This window comes from Metopolophium dirhodum, chromosome 7, assembly GCF_019925205.1.
Source record: "Metopolophium dirhodum isolate CAU chromosome 7, ASM1992520v1, whole genome shotgun sequence".
NCBI classification, from domain to species: domain Eukaryota; kingdom Metazoa; phylum Arthropoda; class Insecta; order Hemiptera; family Aphididae; genus Metopolophium; species Metopolophium dirhodum.
Window position 1 is genome coordinate 13869301 of NC_083566.1, and position 21143 is coordinate 13890443.

General features: G+C 27.0%; 1 protein-coding gene across 4 annotated transcripts in view; it reads right to left on the reverse strand.

Annotated features, from left to right (window-relative positions):
- Nucleotides 1-314: 314 nt before the first annotated feature.
- Nucleotides 315-21143, reverse strand: part of LOC132948340 (hemicentin-2-like) — a 355688-nt gene continuing 334859 nt past the window's right edge. For all 4 annotated transcript variants that reach the window (XM_061018766.1, XM_061018764.1, XM_061018765.1 and 1 more), the window contains exon 7: nucleotides 315-3684. In XM_061018766.1, coding sequence (XP_060874749.1) covers nucleotides 3566-3684 — 119 coding nt within the window. In that variant the 3' untranslated portion in view covers nucleotides 315-3565. The remainder of the gene's footprint in view (nucleotides 3685-21143) is intronic.

Sequence of the window (21143 nt, forward strand, 5' to 3'; positions counted from 1 at the left end):
AAATAATAAAATATACATCATGCAATTTAATATACCATTTAATAACCATCGAGGTATAGAAACTATAACTATGTATAGTTTATGTTCGTCGATGGTAATAACTTAATTACAACATATTATCATGTTTTTAAATTCCCTTCTTTCCGTTTTTGCAAAAAACATTTCTCCGTGTTGTATATATGATACCTACGAACGTTTGGACTTTTCAACGATAAATATTTTTAGTTTAAAATAAGAATATGAATTTACAAGTATCAGTTTTTTTTATTATGTATTTACAATTCAAAATTCACAAAAAAAACTTGTTTCGCAGAACATACATATCCATTATTTATCTATACATTAATAATACATATATTTATAGGTAACTGCATGTGTATTTAAATAAGGATATACATTTGATTAAATATTATATAATTTTATATCGAGTTATTAAACGTAAAAAGAATAGTGAAAAATGTTTTGACATGCTAAAAATATATAAATAATAAACATTTTCTACAACTTAATGACATGGAAGTATTATACATAGGTAATCTTATCTAAGTTTAGTTAATATTTTATTGTTTTATATGGAAGATAGGTGCTACTATATTATTATATATTTATATTATACACGCATATAATAATCTTAACACTATATTTAAATACATTTCAATAAAATACTATTAAATTAATTTTAGCTTACAAACGTGATACATTTTTTTTTTTTTAATACCATTATTATAACATTGATTAATCAAATAAATAATAATCTGTGCAGATAACAGTACATTTTCCTTTATTGAGAATGTATACAGTTTATGTATAGCTATTGGTATATAAAACATTAGACATTAATATAATTTCAAAAAAAAAACGTAATTGGTGGGTACAGTGGAATCGCCCGATCTTGTAAGCTGCTTACTAACTGTATGAATAAATCGATGCTATTGCATGCTCAAACGTGGTTCAAAATGTTTATAAATTACAGTTAAGTACTTTTATTAAAACGATGAGTTATATATTTTAAGACTCTATTAATTTAATCAATAGCTTTCAATTTTAGAAACAATTGAATCATCAACAATTGCTTATTTAGTTAGGTATTTAAAAAAAAAACCTGTATATTATATTACATCCAATGTTTTAGAGTTAAAGTTTCATTTTCTCTCAAAGTATAAACGTTTTAGGAAATATTTTTATTCCACAACTTTATGTAGGATTTAACTTTTTTTAAATAGTTCTATTTTAAACCATGTCATTTTACTATAATTTGTTGAATGACTGTATCCAATTTTAATTTCACATTGTTTCAAATTTTTCTGGGAATTAAAATAAATATAAATTGATTTTTAAACGAGATGTTAAGAAATGATAAATGTATTTAATTTACGATGAATGAAGTATTTAAAGTTCCTACGAACAGGCAATGAAAACCTGTGTGAAAATACTCAATGTCCCTCATTACTTACTCGTAACAACTTTAAATACTTAAAACGAATGAACTACTATTTCTAATTTCGATTTGTATAAACAAAGAATGAAAGAAACGTCAATATAGTGAATAAATACTTGGGAAATAAAACTTTATAATATATAGGTACCAGGTACCTATTAATATGTTTTTTGTACATTAAATGTATAAAGTAAAATAAATATAGTTATACTTGTCAGTCTTAATATTAGATAAAAATGACTATGTGTTTGTTAGTACTTGGTAATCTCATAAAATCCATTAAAACCATATTTACATATTACGTACGGTTGGTGCACCTATTTGTTTTTGTTAAAGTTAAATGCCCCCCCTCCAAAAAAAAAAAAAAAAACAATTTTATATATTTACGGGTAATACTATACGTTTGTCCAAACAAGGCTTTAATTTTAAGTAATGTAAACATTATTTTTCCTAAGACGTTAATACTTGAGAGTTTACTTTTAGAAGAATCAGAAAAAATTTTACAGGTTATAAAAAAATCATTTGTGTAATAGTATATTATATTAAAATTGTTGTCAATACGTTTGGTTAATTTCTGAATAGTATTTATAGTTTTGGAATTTATATATAACCATAAATGCTGAAAATTAGACTCACTATGTTTGTTTTATTGGTTATTAAAAAAAAAAAAAAACAATTTGTTTTTAGCAATTTTGTAGTTTTCAAAGCACAAACTACATTCAGATTCCAATGAACTGTATATTCTACATGAGAGAATTTGAAAAAGTTTACTGCTCTAAAAATATTTGTAAAAAAAAGAGAAAAAATGACGACGTAAAACCAAAAGCTTATTTGCTCCTTTCAGAATAAACATACGAACACATTGTTTAAAGAGTAAAATAATGTATTCACGTGCATTTCCTTTATGTACGAAAACTAATATCCGAAAGAATTCTCAAAAGCCCGAAAATTTGAGACATTTTTGCATTTCCCTTTAATGTTTCACAAATAGTTCAATGAAGTGTATTGTTTTATTTCATCAGAGGTTACTATTTACTAATTTTAATATTTCAGTGAATAGTAAAGTTTTGAGAACTTTGAATTATGGTCAATGAAACATGTACTTTGGTGACTCGTTCAACCGTGATAATATCAATTAATCGACTTAAAATGTATAGTTACTACGACACACATTTCTAAGACATTTCGGCTTTACCACGACTATTTGTGTTCATACATAATATGCAGGTATATTTTAGCAGTAAGATGTTAACAAAAAAGTATTACCATGTATTTATATTATAAAAATTCAATCCAGATTAGGTAAGTCGTTTGTTGAAAAATTCGATGAAATAAACAGGTTTCGGACATTGGAAAAAATTATTCATCCGTAACACCTACTTTATAAATATATATTTACACAAAATAAAACAGTTTTTAGGGAGTTGGACATATTAATGACTAAATTAGTGTTATAAATAATTCATAATAATAATATAATACATAAACGTAAGATTGTTCTTAATTTTAAATCATACAACACATAATATTATACACATGATTAAAATGTCTTTAGTTGTTATTCATTTAATGTCTTTAACGAGAATAAAATATGTCAAACAAACATTTCCTCACTTCTACATTATTATATTTTCAAAACTACAATTTACAAGCCGAAATCCTTGATGTACGGGTTTATATAATATGGAAAATATCAAATAAATATCACCAATATATACATATTTTGTCTATATGCGAATCGTATACACATTTAAAACATAATAAAAACTAACACGGTTAAAATATATAACTGATTACATAATATTTTAATATTATATGATAATAATATTTTTATTATTATCGATTAATAAATCATTTGACTGGTATAATATTATTATGTAGGTATCGACAGACATATTATTATTAATGAGATTAAAAAACACCATGGCGTAGTGTGCAATGACGTAATATTTAATAATATTATTATAAACGGTGTCTTAGAAATGATTAAAAGCTATAATAATATCCGTAATCAAAAATGTATTTACACGATTCATTTTTTTTTTCATTCGTAATCTGTTATCGTTGTAGCTAATATTGTTTCCGTTTCGCGCGCGCTCACAGTCGCACACCAATAATATTGTGCTCTCAATTTGTATTGAAGTTGACGAACATGACTAAGGACGGTATGAGTATCCATATGGACGGACAGCTGAGCATGTTCAGACTTCGTCCGTGTCCGTGTTGCATGGCCGCTGGGTTCTCACCTGAAACAACACGAAATGCGTCCTCCGTTAAAACGTGGTAGATCGTTACCGACTACGGTACAACAACTTGTCTTCTATACCGCAATATTATATAGGTATAGTGTATTAATTATTATGTGGGCCCCCACGCGAGAAACGCAAACGAAACGACCGTTGTAATATTATTATATCGGTCGACACACATTATGTTATATTATTATAATAACGTTTAAACCATGGGAGTATGTAACACATAATATTATATTCAGGTCATATTACGGTGGGCTATTGACCATTCGTAACGAATGGATGCACGTTTTAGGTTTTCTAACGGTTGGAACGATAGTTTTGATCGACTGGCCGACAGTTTACCCGGCAGTGTCGCCCGTGGTGCGGTGACAAATCGTCATCATGAATTTTGCGACCGGCACATTGCATATTACATTAAATTGCATACCTAATATATTTTATAGAGTAGGTAATTTAATTTATATACTATTTTAATTACTATTGAATGTGGTGTGGTAAATTTTCACCATAAATTGTATCTAATATAAATTAAACTCCTACACAATATGCACAATATGTTGCAATTACAATAGGTACATTAAAATGCATGATCCAATATTGCCGGATATCAGTAAGTTCTAAAACGTGACTAAAAAAACAAACTTATATAGGCACTTAATATATTTTTCTTATAATATACAATTTTATTTTGTTTAGTTATAAAATACTGTTTATATCTAAAGTGTAAGATAAGTAATATTAAAGTGTATACATTTATTACGTGAACGTATTTAAATAATACAAATATTATGACACGGCGTCTAGGATAGGCATTATATAGGCAATTATGCCTTGTGATCCATTTTACCAGTATCTTACAAGTATGACAATAATATTAAGTCTATATGTTAGAAAACTAAATAATTAGATGCACAGACAATAGAAATTCTGTTAGTTCAGTATTAAGTTATGGTTGAATGGTATGAACTTTCAACAATAAAATACTAAAACATTATTATATTCTCACATCAATCTCGACTTAATATGATATTTTAAGTTATTATTAAAAATGATACGATAGAATATATTAATAAGTGACCTCATATACGATATTATTCATTTTTAACGGAAAACGTAATTTAAATTAGAATTTATAAATAAATAATTATTTTCAAAACTGTAGATTTATGATATTTTACTTGCTTGCACTAAGCATGCGTATACCTATAGTCTATAATCCATTTAAGTGTATAACCTAATGGCTGTACAAAATATTATAATTTATTGTCAAATTGAACTACCACTAACTTCATTTACTCTCTTTTAGCCAAACTCATTGTATTTTCATAAATTATAATAAACCTACTGTTCAATATTATGAAAACAATCAGTAAAATATGTAGCATATAAGAAAGATAGAAATCTACCGAAATATATTTAAAATATATCTTAAGAACTACAATGTTCGTAGATTTATTTTATTTTTAATATGGAGCAGAAATGACATGATTACTGTGTGTGTGTTAAAGGGACATTACTAATTATATTGAAATTTAGCACCGGTTTTTTCCACGAGTTAATGAAAATCGATCGTCAGTTGACTGACTTCCAAGAACCACTGGCCTATGAATGGCAACAGATAGTACCTAACTATTGATAGTAACTATACATATTAATCATACAGGAAAAAAAATCAACACAACCCGTGGAACTCACGAATGGCTTCGTAGGCCGACAAACAAACTATGTACTATTGTTTCGCCCAACCCTGGTAAAAACTGAAATTACGCCACTTGGTCGCACGAACAAACCGGATATCGTCCGGACCATCGTGGTCCAAGAATAAATAAAATAGATCTCAGTTTCTAGGCGCTTGGAGAAATAGAGTAACGAGAATTTCGTCAAGATTAAAAAAATGTATAAAAAAAAAAAAACAAGACACTTTTTAGCGAGATAAATGTGACTTGTCGTCCCAGTGTTCCGGTCTCCTGGGATGGTTTAACCTAAACGCGTTCGAGATATATTTATGATGTTCGATTCGCGATAACTTTTACCCGAGACGCCACCGTAGTTGTACTTTATTACCTAGGTAGGTGGTACCTCTTACACTTACGAGGAAATAACGCCTGTTCTATTAATCCAAATGATTGCGACGCACTAAACATATATTATAATATTGAATAGTATTCCTACTACGAGTATAATATATAGTATATATTATGTGCTATAATTATCTTCGTTGTTAAAATATAGACATAATAATTTATGTATTGCCTTGACGATTGATTTTCTCTGATCAGTTATATGTACCTACCCACTGAATACACACGTAGACAAGTAACGTATTACTTTTGGATATAGTTTAACGATGTAATTTGCACCTAACATTTACTTAAAAATGAAATACTATCCTTACTCATAAGGTTCGTGTTACCATCAATTTTAAACATCTATTTATGCTATCAAAAGCACAGAAAGATATTTTTAAGAATTTTAGGGGATAATACATTTATTTAAATAAAGATTATATTTAAACAGGTACACGAATTTACATATCCATACAAACTATGTTATTATTAATTGTTTCCTTTATTATAAAATATGTGCATTATACTTCTTGTGCAATAAACCATAATAGGATATAAAAATATACATATACTGACATTACTGATATAGTCATATCATAAAAATTACAGATGATAAGAATCTAACCTTCTTCTAAGATCCTTCTACTATCGTGAAAAATAAAAAATTTAATTAACTTTCTAGTTTCTACTGAATACCTCAAGTCCTCACAATATTCATATAAAATATTTTTATATCAGATACTGACTGGGATAAATATAAACACAAACTGTTAGAAATAGAGAAAATTCTAAACAATACAAACAGCATCCCATTCACAAATAATATTATAATAATAAATTGGAAATCAGAATTATTTGAGCTCTCTTAATCTTCACCTTTGAATTATATACGTTATGTACATCGAGTTCCTTTCACATTTTATTATTTATACACATGGTACGTAATTTTAATGTTGTAAATTATACACCTCCTCACTCCACGCGTTTAAAGATTCCAGGGATTGAAAAAGCTGCAATATTTTCAATTCACGGTAAAATAATATTGGTATTGGTTATCAAAGTTCTAAAATTACATCCAAGAAATGTAAGCGATTGTCAATATTAATATTTTGCCGAGTTGACAATAAATATTACTGCTTTCGAATTCACATTTCGCGTAATGGCTGCGGAATGGCGAGAAAACTTTTTTCGGATTACTTTTTGAATACGAGCAAACTCTACCTATTCGGAGACACTGTTGGTGTATCAAACTTAGTAACTTATTCATTTAATATAAATCACCGACAAACGATCGCTGTTTATGATGCGAACTTACCGTTCTTCTAAAACAAACAAGGAATCGTTTAAAACAATATTGATTGTATTAAATGGTTCGTATAAAGCAATGGCTGTTTAGTGCTAATCGACCAAATTTTAACTTTTTATTATTATTTTTTTTTTTTTATAGCATTCACATTGCATTACTTTTCGTTGAACATTGAATTTATTATTGGTATATCAGTTTGATTTTTAATTGTATGTTGGATTTGAAATAGGTAGAGTATGATGTTTTACAATAAGCAATACAATCACAATGCAAATATTATTAGTTTAGGACGTTTAGGTACATCGATTTTCGGCGATCATTCAGTTTGGCATGCGCTCTTCCTTGTACCAGAACATATTATGTATAAAATGTTGTACCTTGTATAACAACACTTCATTTATTTTAATGGTTCAGACAAAATAATATAACCGATGTGTACGCATATTAATTATTACAATAGCAACTTTAAAACTCATAGAAAATTTTCTATATCACATTGTATTTGCTATACTCATTGCCTTATTGTAATGGTTGTGTATATTGTATTCATTTTACAAACAAGCATAAAATATTAAATTATTATTAATGCGCTTAGAAATAAGAATATTGTTATTACCTACGTAAATAACTCGAATACGATCTGAAATTGAAGAAGAGATTACAATAATAAAAAAACCGTTTTTTTTATGGACATTTTATATTTATTAATTTCTATAAAACAAAAAATAAATATATTATAATATATTATGGCCGACGTTGTACAGTTCAAAGATTTGTGTTTTTAATAAATATATTTGTACACAATGTATATACCATTATACCAATAATTCTTCTAATAAATTATAATATTAATATAATATAATATAACGAATTTCAACCATTTAGATAAAAAATTTATTTTTTCATAAGCTGAAAAAAAATCACGTGTGAACTACCCTTTAGCTATATATAGCCTATAGGAGTTGAAAAAACAAACTATAAACGGTAAACACCCTCCAAATTTCAAGTAATCTATTGATATAACTTTTATTGAAAACGGTTCAGTCGTTTTTTGAGGCTTTTAACTTCAGATAAACCATTATCTAATTTTAGTTGTATAACCTGATTTCACCTGTGAAAAAATGAAAAAAATACAAAATTTAGATTTTATACCTAAGTGTATTATCTTGGTTTTGGTGTACCAACCTAACTCAGTTCACAGGCAAATTTACAGAAGAAGTCTATTTTAAATAAGGATATATTTTATAGTTCCTTTTCCACATACATAGTTTAGGTTATTTTATTTATTAATGATTTAAAAATTATACAGGGTACTTCTAAAGTTTTTGGTTATCAATGATAACTTATCATTAAAATTGATCACTCTAAAATGAAATGTTATCATTAATTAAGGTTAACTACGAATGTATTACAAATACTACACATGAATATAATAATTAGGGGCTAAAATATCGTCGTTTAATAATTTATAACGGATGCCTGACGATGCACGATTTAATGTTGGATAAGTTAAATAGTATTTTGTCATCAAAAAAAATATTTCATCACAGAAAATGGATATTTTCAGGATCATAATAATATATTAAATATTTAAATAATATATCTATAGAAAATTGAACACAACATTTATAACCATGGCAAGAAAGTCGTGAATATGGATGCACGCGAAGTATAAAATATAGGTTTTATTTAGGTCAAAATAACTTAAAATTAGTATACATTTTTTGAAAATGTCGTTGAGTATAGAAAACAAAAAAAATTAGTATACTTAATGGTGGTAAGTTTCAATTACAACCATATAACCAACATTTTTAATTTCTAATAGAACAACTTAAGTGAAACCTTGTATTAAATTGTCAAGCCTTATCAATTGAATTCTAAAATCGTATAAATTCTTAACCAAAAAATAATTTTTTTAACTTTGCCTGAATGTAAACGTTTAATTCTTTTTTTTTTTTTAAAATGCCCCAATTAATTTTTATATTTTTAAATTGCTATAAGTAAAATATATGAGGAGTCTAGTAATGAAAAATTAAAATTTCTTTATTAGCATGAAAAAAGTCTGCAAAATATATTTTAAATTATATATCATGTTTATAAAATGCTTATATAATTACTTAGTACGCATTTAAAGTCTCTACGGTTATACATTTTTGAATTACAACAAAAAAAAGAAAATTGATTTACGGTATAGAGTATTATTTTCAGTTTTTCCGTTATTAAATTTTTGTTTTTCCTGATTTTTTTAAAAAATACTGGAAATTGTTTATTTTTTAACCCCTACACCCACCCCCCCCTCCCCCCCACACAAAGTACCAACAACATCCGATTTATCACCAAAAACCATCCTTAGAGCCGAGAATTTGTAAATTTTTACTACTCCAAAAATACACAAAATATTACAAATAAAAATAAAAACCTACATGATTGTAAAACCAATACATTCATCGCTATACGCTCAGAACCTGATCTCTACGTCACAATTTAAGAGTTGTTGCAAATATCATGTCCCCAAGAGACATGATAATACAACGTGTGTTTGTTTTTATTATTATTATTGTTATTTGTTACTATTATTATTTTATACGAAGTGCCTACTCAATATTTCAGAATATTTTATGGTTTCGTAGTATTTTATTTGCTTTATCCAACTGCTTGAAGTAGTAATGCAATGTGTTTGTCAAACAATTTTACGTTCTCGCAATTCGCTTAAACTACTCATCTGATTTTTACCAAACAAAAACTAATATAATTCCCGTGGCCTCCTGGGAGCGATTTGCTTGGTTATTCCCTCGAGGAAAATATTTTACGAACAAAATGAGGAGTAAAAATAAGGCATTTCGCATAATGATTGTTGTTACCACTTTTTTGTCTAAGCCACTCCACCGCTTATATCACAACAAAAAGTAATAATGTGATAGTTTAGAGCACTAAACGTGCCAAAGTAATAATGCGACGCACAAAGTCACCATTAAATAATATTATATTTTATGGATAACAGAGTTATTCAAAATTTGTCTTCGTCTATTCAAAACATAATTACTAATGACATTAAAATATTAAATAGTGTGCATGTGAAAGTATTTATTTATTTATAATTAAGTAAAGTAAAATATCAATAATCGACACGTGTTACGTGTAATAAATATAACTTTTTGTACATTGATAGTCATGCCCATTATAATAGAATATTAGTATGTATGTTATAACATTCGATAAACATCGTCCATCGTTCATCAAATTAGATTTCACATTTTTGGAATCATATTATCTTACCGTTTGTAAGTACTATTTAATAAAATACAATAAATTCAATAAAATTTGCTGAAAAATAAATTAATAAACACTGATGTCTATGTAAATTTATGTTTATTATTTAATATTAAAATGTTTTTGCAAATTTTCTCAAGAACAACCAAAATGCTTAAACTTCCCATATTTACCAACGATTTTATACTTAACACCTATACCTATGTATACAGTGTACACTATGACTATACCAGATACCTACATAATACATAGAATAGTATGTTAGTATACTTAATCTAAATATCTATTTTTATTGTTTAAGAAGAATAAAAACATAAAATAGGTTATAGGTCCTTATAAAAATGAATAATTAATTGAAATTGAAATGTTTCATTGGATGTGCATATGATTTTCATGTAGTAACTACTTTTTTATTATATTTTAGATTTAAATATTTATGTTAGCTATATTGTTTTAACATTTACAGCATTTGTATTCAGCTATCTTCATTACAACGTTTCCAAACTTAAAAAAAAAACAATAAATATTGTATTAACATGAACTATATGAGTTGTCATGTTTCCATACCAATACCATTTAATTTTGTATCACAGAAGTTAGTCAGTAATCAATGAGAAAATAAAATTGGATCTGAATTCATAGATTAGATGATTCACATATCACTCTTATGTCAAATAAAATACAGAACATACACAGTTACTTTAAACCAAACGATATGATAATTCATTTATGAAAGTTACAATATTTTTGAAAATAGTTTATAATCGCATTCCCCCAAACTTCTTCTACATGCGTTTAATACACATAATTATCAAGAATTCGAAAAATAAGTATAAAACAAATCTAATGATGAGGTGATTGTCAGATATCCAACAATAACTACTTTTGAAATTGGATTTGTTTTTCCATGTAACAAAACTTTCGTACATTCAATTTATTTAACGCCATTCGAAATAACAATATTATGCTTTTGTAACATGATGCATTGAATTAAATAACTAAAAACAGGTACACGTTAAAAGACATTTATTTCGATAAAAGGTGTACACTTAAATGTTGAACTTACAAATAATCTACATATAGAATATTTACAATATTATCTACAATAGATAATATGCAAGCAATGCAGACACTATACAACAAGAACAACTGCAGTGTTTTTAAATATTAATGAAAACCGTTGGATTCCCCATGCCTACTTATGACAATAATCGGATTTTCTATATTTTTTTTGTTTCTCTAACATATTATTATTACTTTAAATACCATGCATGGTCTTACAAGCTAAACAGACTGAACTCTCTGAAAATCGTTTACGATGATAACGTTACAAATACCTAGTTAAAATTAAAAAAATATAGCAAATCAATATATTTTTGCAATAACTTGAATTCAGCGATGGTATGCGTGCTAATAAAACACTAAATTCGATTAGACATTGGAACGATTCGATCCAAAGGTTGATTGGGTTTTGGATAAACTATCAGACTTTGTGAAATAACACTGTTTTGATCACGGGTATAATACACATAAGCTGATTAACAAAAAGTAATACCTATTGGTTAGCAGCAGATTAGACGTTTGTCTATAACCTATCCTAATATAGTAGTCATTTAGAAAGCGCGAAATTAGTGTAAACTAAAACGTAAGCACACGGACGACTGATGAGGACTATTCAAGAGTCTGCCGATCGATACAAAAGAAAGAAATTCTATAGGCCATCTGTTGTACATATGTTTCCACCAAAATGAATAATTCATACAATTTAAATTACATCTTCGATAGGCCTTACTGTTTAAGTAAACGTAATCATTTGTATTGCATATTTTGTAGATACTTATGAAGAACCTTTAACAGTTTTGCTAACAGATTAATGTACCTGAATTCTATTGAGTTTTTTTATAAATTCAATAAAATATTTATGACATTTTGAGCTATTTTTTCCTCGAATTCAGCAGTTTCTATAATATAAAATAATACCAGTTGACAGTTAAATTAATTTATTACCTCAAAATCGGAGATGTACACAGTTTATTATTAGGGATTATTAGGTATTTTAAGTTAACCTAATTATTTTATTAATTATTACAATTTAGTATTTTCAAATAACTATTGTACATTATTTTTTTTCCATTAATTATTGATATCTAAACTTAACACGTTTGAAAGGTGTGTTTTTTCTAACTTGTTTATTTTAGCATTTTGGGTCACCACGGTGTAATAGGAATTAAAAAAAAACTTTCCCTGTAACAGTATTTTTTACTGTATTTTTGTTTTGTTGTCTGTAACATAGGGATAAGAATAAAATAAAAATTAATGTCAAGTGACACAGTGAATGAAAAAATTAAAACAATACATATTATAATACATTTTTATAACTGCACTATGATATTGATAGTTGTGTAACACTGTAAGATAATCAAATAATAAATACATTTGCATGCCTACTTTTTTATCATAATGGAAAAATAAACCATTTAACTCAAATTTTAAATAATGTTTTATTCATTTAAATATAATTGTATCACCGTTTTAATATTTTATGACATTGGTTTTATTTTTATATATCATTATTATAAAAGTTTTTCAATTATTGATATAATAGGTATAATAGGTTTATTATAGCTATATTTAATCATTTTAAATGTATATGATATAAAAAAAAATAAGTAAGTAGTAAAATACCTAATGCAACCCATTTTCAATTGTAATTTTCATATTTTAATATACACAAAAGTTTTATGAGATTCAACTTAAATCTAATAAACATTTTTAAAGTTCAATGTTTACCAGAACTCCAGATAGTCTAACAAATAGTTCAGAAAAATGAATAGTTGATTTCAAAATTCATTAATATTTAATTTTTAACATATCTTAATTACATATATAATTACTTTAAAATTTCAATAAAATGTAGGGTACATACTGCAAGTTCTATAGTTTAGTATGTTAATTTATTATCTCACTAGAAAAACTATTTTAATCGGTTTCGTCCTGTTCAGTAGCCAGTAGGTATAAAATGTATTACGTGCATAATGGTATTTTATAAAAATCTGTGCTTTCTTACGTTTGTTTTCACGATTTTCTCTTCAAGTTTTCTAGAAAATCACAAAATGTGTTCAATGCTCAATCTATAAATGTGCTGCATGAAACTTTTTAAATTTTTATTTGATGAAATATATTATTTTCTCTGAAAATAAGCGTTTATAAAAAGCCTAGAGCTTTGTAAAGGCAATAGTTTCTCTCACTCTAACCTTAATATAAAAATAAATACCTGCAGTTATATTACAACATGAATTGCCAAGATCGTTCAAACTTTTTTTACAAAGGGTGACAAATATTAATTTATGAAATTACATACCAAATCATATTTTATAAGTTACACAATTTCTGAAATGAATTAAAAAAAAATCTATATATATTTCCAATTTCTTGGTATATTATATATAATCTACATAATATTATACAGTATAAGTACACGTCACTTAAAAGTAGAAATTGTATAATATATATGTGTATAAAATTGCGGATGGCAGTTTGTTAACAAGAATTACAAAAATTATTCATTTTAATAAAATGCAATAAATAATAAAATACGTGGGAATAAATACTTTATGACTTTCAGTTGAAAACTTATTATGTTTCATAAATACTTAAGCCGTTTTACTATTCATATATTTTAGAAAATCTATAGAATAAATTTAGAAGTAACGGCATAGTCATTATTTATTTTATTGTATACTGTAATAAATTACATCTGGATTAAATAATCGTTATAGTAAAAACATATCAGGAAAATGTAATTTGTACAAAATGATTGCGATGAAGGATAAACAGCACTTTTTAAAAATTAAATAAAATACTTAGATAATAATGTAAAACAGAAAAATACATATTATGATTTTTGAGTCTCTTACAAATAGTAGTATTATATAGGTAGTTGTTAACATTTAACCTTGTATAACATTTTTTGGTCATATATGAATTATAGAAAACCTATACATTTTAAAACACAAAAATGATATAATATTTAATTTTTTATTTAATTTTAATTTTAATCATATTTAATCATGTTTAGTTTAAGGAAATAAAAAAAAATCTATATGCCTATAATAAACTAGTGTTTGTTATTATTATGTAATATTATATTAATTTATATTATTATAATAAAATATTAAATACATGTTACTCTGTGAACTTTACTTTTGAAATTAGAAATTTATAAGTTATAACACAACACAATATTGTATATATAAAGTATACGTTGTACATAAATTCATCTATTTTCGTGGTATATTTTAGTGAAGTTTATGTACCACTACTTCATTTTATATGGGAGACAACTAGGTGGTGTGAACATTTTTGGGAGGCAACTCGTTTATTATTACGGACTACGTCTTGATCATCGGAGGTAACTAGTGTATATTAACCCTTTTATTTACGATAAGAATGGGAGACAATTCGTATATTTTGGGAGGCAACGGGCTCTAAATGTAACATTTTTGTAATAATATTCTTCAAAAAATGTTCGGGCAAAACCTGTTTTTCCCAAACTTGACCATTCCCATTTCACCCAGATACCCGTTTCGACCAAAGTCCAAAGATATTAAGTAATTTTTAAAATAGGTCGGTAATAGTTTTTAAATAATATTTGAATCGCATAATATATTGTTATCCAAGGAATACCGTGAGGTGGTGAAACTCAATATTTATTGTAGAGACTCGTCGTCATCGCAATCTCATAATATTTACCGATATCCTAATGTAGCCATATAGGTACCTATTTATTTCACTTTAAAATTAATGACATGACAATCAACTGTAATATTATGAAGAGGTTTTCACATTTCTATATACTAGTTGTACATTGCGTAATAGTTGCTAGTAATCAGATTTAGAATTGTGTACAGTTTTACTTTGAAAACATTTGTATAAATCAATTGTCAATGATTTCTGTTTATAAAAACTAAGTAAAATAAATGCACGGTCGTCATTAATCAATATAAGAGAATTTTGCTTCGAAAAACGTAAGCAAAGATAAAATTCATTGGTGATGTGTAAAACATACGTGTTCGGCTATTTCATACATGTATAATTTTATATTAATTCTAAAGTAGTGAACGAAGACATAATTTGTTTAGTGGTACAGAAATAAATCGTTAAAACGTTGCTATAAAATAACAACTATTTGTGACATACATTTTTAAATAATTTACTATGGGTTTCAAATATTATTTATAAATCATTGGCAACTTAATTTTAAAATTACTAAAAACATGTCTTTCGTCGAATCGGGTATCTGCAGGGCGAAATGGGAAAGGTCAAGTTTGACAAAATGGATCCTACCCAGATTTATTCATGCGTCAGGAAACTAATGGAAAAATACAAAATTACCACTTTCAAATACCAACCGAATGCAATTACTTATCGATTTTTGTATAAAGCAAATACTATATTGAATATTCATATTTACATACAACTTTTCGGCACATCGTTCCTCCCACTTATAAACAAACTATTTTTTTTTTTTTTTTTGTTATATTATTAATTTATTATACAATGTGTAAATTAATTTTTTTACAATAAGTACAAGTGCTGTGGGAGTTGATAGGTTGAAAGAAGAATCCATCCAGTGATGTCTCAACTACCCCAAATAAATATCACACTTCCAAAGTGATATAGAAAATACGTTGCTAAATTTTTTCTTAAACTTTTTATGGTTATATAAAATAATACACGTTTGCAACATTTTTATGGCGGGTATTCACAACATATTTCCAAAACACGTAGGTGAACACATAACATGACTATAATATTAACATGTGTATTGTGTATAATGCTGTTTGGGAGGTTTATAAGATAAGCCATGCCTTATCGAATATTTTGCACATTTAATATGAGCCAGAAGATCAACATTTGACACTAATAAACTACCTACTGAAGTTCGAACAGAATAAATCTTTCCTGTCTGTTTAAAATGATCACAGAGTTAACTATAAATTGTGAACGTTTTTTATTTAAAAAAAATTTTATTTTATTATGTGATCAATACAATTTTTTTCTCCTAAAAAGAATTTATCAAAATGCATTTTGAGTTCACCAAGCGTTTAGTTATCACAAAAATCTGGTGGTTTTCTTTTGAGCGAAATTCTTAAAGTTACATATTGTTTGAACGAATTTGTAGTTTATATATTGTACGAATCATTTGGGCGAGATTTATATTAACAGTATAAACACATAATTTTAAGATTAATACCTACATCTATTGGAAAAAATTATATTCAATCATATCGTTTTGCTAAAATATAATATATGGATAGCAAACCAATTTCTCTGTACAATTTTGGTTAATACATTTTCATTTCCATTTTAATCTTAGGACTTTCTGTTAATTTTAACTAGTACGGTTAAAAATGTTTCTTGTCACAAGTTTTGATTTGATTTGCAGTCACTTATTTAAAATATATCGCAATTACCTAATTCAAATATAGTAAAACATCCAACTTGTTGATAACATTTGCCGGTTCACTGTAATATTAAAGCTAAAAACACAAAATTATTCATTATGCTGAACTCAAATTGTCTATGATTTGCGTGGGTCAGATCGAAAAAACGAATAGTAAGCAAACATAATCTTTAATAATCATATATAAACTAGCTCAAACGATCAGTTAATTGCTCGTCCAAATGGTGATGCATTACTTGAGTAAATTTTGGATTATTCACCCAAATGAATTAGTTTCTAAAAACCACATAGTTATGTTCTACTCAATCACTTATTTCGGTGTTAACTATTCAATTTCTATCTGACTTTCATCAGTGTCTATATCATTGTTTTCATCATAGATCCATTATCCTTATAATATGCTCCCTCTTGAATAGTGCCAGTGGACTGCTCTTCCCTATTTCTGCATTATTATAAAACATTTAAGTAAAGTTAACTGGTATTTTATTTTCACCTTCGAATTTCTCCATTAAAAATTTAAATATACCAATCCACGTGAATATCATTATTAATAGACAAGAAACTATTCTTGTATACTTAAACTATTTTATAGTTATTACAAAGTTAATCTATTTATATTGCACAAAAAATATTACAAAATCGGTGTTTTTTTTAAGAATGGTTGTATCAGAGTCTTAAGTGAACTGCATTTAGGTCACACATAACTATTTTTTTATCTATACACTATAATGCTCAATTTTTTTAGATACTACTTATTTTAGCATTTTTACAACTACTAGGATATTACAATGTATGAACAAATATGTGAAATATTTATTATAGGTGTACCTATATATATGGGTACATGAGCAAAATGTTCTTAATGCTAAATGATAAAATAACGGACAACGGTGAATAATAAATTATCATTATTTTAACGATGATTTTCGATAAAACGTTATTAACAATTTTAAATTACCCATACAAATTAGATCATACGAGTATAATAATAACATGATCATAGCTATTGTCAGAATTTTATAAATTCTTAAGAAACCCATTTTTATTTTTATTGTTATTAAATAATTGTATATGAATTATTGTTTTTAGAACATAATAGGGTTTAATACACAAAGAACAGTACAAAAAACTGAGGCTTAATAAGTAAAATGAGTAATTACACTATGATATTATCAGTTCGATGAGTTGCACATATTAGCAATAGGTAATGAATTATTAGTTCAATAAATAATCATCATTAATCATCATTTGTTACTATCCATCTTCCACTCAATCGTATATAAAGAATATAGATAGTAGGTACCAGGTTATACGTTCACATTTAATAACATCGATAGTTGAGATGTATTACAACGAGCAGTTTCATACAAAAAAGAGCACATATAATTATTATACTCCTATATTATTATTTTTTTAACGCGCTTTTTTTATTTGATTGTTCGAACAATTTGTCATAGAAAATAGTGTTAAGTCTTAATATTTAACCCAAATATAAATGTAACGCACTATATCATTTGTTTAATCATTCGAAATAATTACATTTGTCAACTGTGAGTTCATGTATGTGCATGTGCGTGGTTGTTGGACCGTTGAAACAATAACCGCAATTCTACTAGATCAGGGATAGTTAGTTAGGTTATGTTTATCCTTGGTCCGAATATTTACCAGTTTGACCATCCAAAATGAAAATTGAAACGCAGTCTATGGCCTGTGCATTTAATTAGCACAACGAGTAAATCGGAGAAGGTTATTGTTGTTTATACTTCGCATCTTGCCAATAACAATATCAAATATTTACAAGACCTTTAAGTTTGGCGTCTACCCTCTTTAATTTATTGATTTTGATGTTTGTGTGGACTTGTATGTATGTATGTGTTATATATATATATACTCAGCCACATGTATTAATGAAAAGGATTACTGCTTCCGGGGACTGGCCACGGGTTATTGTAGCTGACCTACCACAATTAATCATACGACTCCGGTTTAATATTTCAAAAATATCCCTCCCGTACCGCATGACCCTTTTATGATGCCACTTACGCCGCTTCTAATATCCGAAGCGCTGTAATGTGACCTCCCTAAAAGGAGATTCCATATTTGTATTGTGATTTGTGAGACCGTAAACATGTAAGTTTATTTGCGTTGTATGGCTGATGGTCTCCCGGATTAATCATATCGCTTAAAGAATTCGGCCGCAGCATGCAGTAGACAAAATATTATTCTAAAAATATGACGTTGTCATAATGTATGTTTTGGAATTTGAAATTATTCAAATGGTTCTATAACGGAGTTAAAAATATGTACCTATTTCGTTAAAATAATAAAAACGCAACAATGCATCGACATATTATAAATATTGCAAAATGTTAAGATTTATTTTGAATTAAAATGAAATAAATTAAATTAAAACAATAAAATTATCTTAAGAAGACATCGTACCCGCATATGTTGTCAAAAATGGGTTTTTTTCAAACGTAAAATGTTTTATGTTATGCGTTAGTAAGATGGAGCAATATTATTATATTATACGGGTACGACGTCCCTTTATTTTAAATATCAAGCAAAATACGATGCATATTCATTTTTTTAGGTTGTAATGATTTATTTACTTTTTTTTAAATACTGATTATAATAATGATCCTGTTTATCACTTTTAAAATATTTTATTTTATTTATAAACCAGACTTTAATGTTTTACATATTTGTGATGGTTTAACAATTGCTTCTACCAATACTATAGATTTCTCAATCTAATATTAACATTTAAGTTTATCTACTTAGTTCATACTTTATTGTAAGTAAGATGTGAGGAAATCATTTTTTAGTGTACTTATTCAAGTGATTGATTCTTTATATTTTAGGCCTTATAATTTATCTAAAACTCGATATTTGTTAGAAACGTGCGATCAGTTTCATTTGAACTTTAAACGAATATTAATAAATTAATTCAAAGTCTTGAGATGGAATTAACATGTATGTAATCATTAATAAATTATAAACCAACAAAATAAGAATAATACATTGTTTTTTATCGAAACAATAGGAGTAAATAAAAATATGATATAGGTACTATAATATAATATTATTTTTAAATGAGGGAACACGATTAATGAGAAAAATTTTTAGAAGACTTTACGATATAATGTAACATATATACTCTGTAAATAGACGTCCGAATTCGATTTAGACCTGACTAACTTTTAATTCAATATCCGTCATTCTGTGTGAAAAACTTTCCACGGAAGCCGCTTAAGGAGGTGGAAGAAGGAGTGGTGTCACATATGTTCCGAGACGGCCGACAGTAGGCCCCGGGGGTGAGGAGCTAGATTCAAATCTGATTGAAAGTGAAACTATTACCTAAAGCAGTATATATAATTCCCGAGGGGATCCACCGGAATCAATTACGAAGGTCATAATACGGATGCGTTCGGCAAAATTCTATTATACATATTATACATAGTGATTCAACGAGCATCATGCTCAATTTCTCGCCCCTCCCCACTATTAAACCCTTATTAACGGAATTAAACAAAATCAGATTTTTAGATTTTTTTGAATATAATCAAGCACCAAATTTTCATAAACGTATCTTTATTTTGTATACTATGGAATGTCCTGTAGGTATTATAAAAAACTTTTTATTCATTGTAAAATGTAAATTGTTGAGCTCTATGCATCTAAGTAAAAATTTGGATGAATAATTATTAAATTTATATTCATCGCGTTTTAAGGATAATAACCTTAATACAAGACAAGACAATGGTATATTCAGACAAATTTTTCAAATTATAAAATGTTAATATATATTGATTAAATATAATTTTCAAATCATTTTAGATTTCTTGTCTTTCAAAGGTTAGGTTACCTAACCTATTATCCTTAGTACCTACACAAAGTGTAATAACTCAGAAACTAATTGTTCACATTTTATGTAGATGAATACATCAACATTTTCAAAAAAAAATAACCTGCTTATAACAATTCAGAGTAAAAAATGAGTTTTATCATTTAGAAAAAAGAAATTTCTATCGCCACGTGACTCTCTTAAATTACGTGAAAATTCCTAAGTATTTCAAAATATGGTTCTTAAGTGTAATAAAAATTCTATAAATCGACACATGAATAAAGTGTATTATTTAAGGAAAATATGGTGTTAAGCATACTTGGTGAATCACGCTGTATATGTACGTACAATGTGTGTAACGTATGTGCGCGTGCGCGTATGCGCATTCGGTTACTTCGATAATTATTCGCAACGACACCGAGTTAAGTCCGTCCTAGTGATAATTCTGCACACACGAGTATACTACTCAGACGACTTGCGGAGCTCCTTTTCACC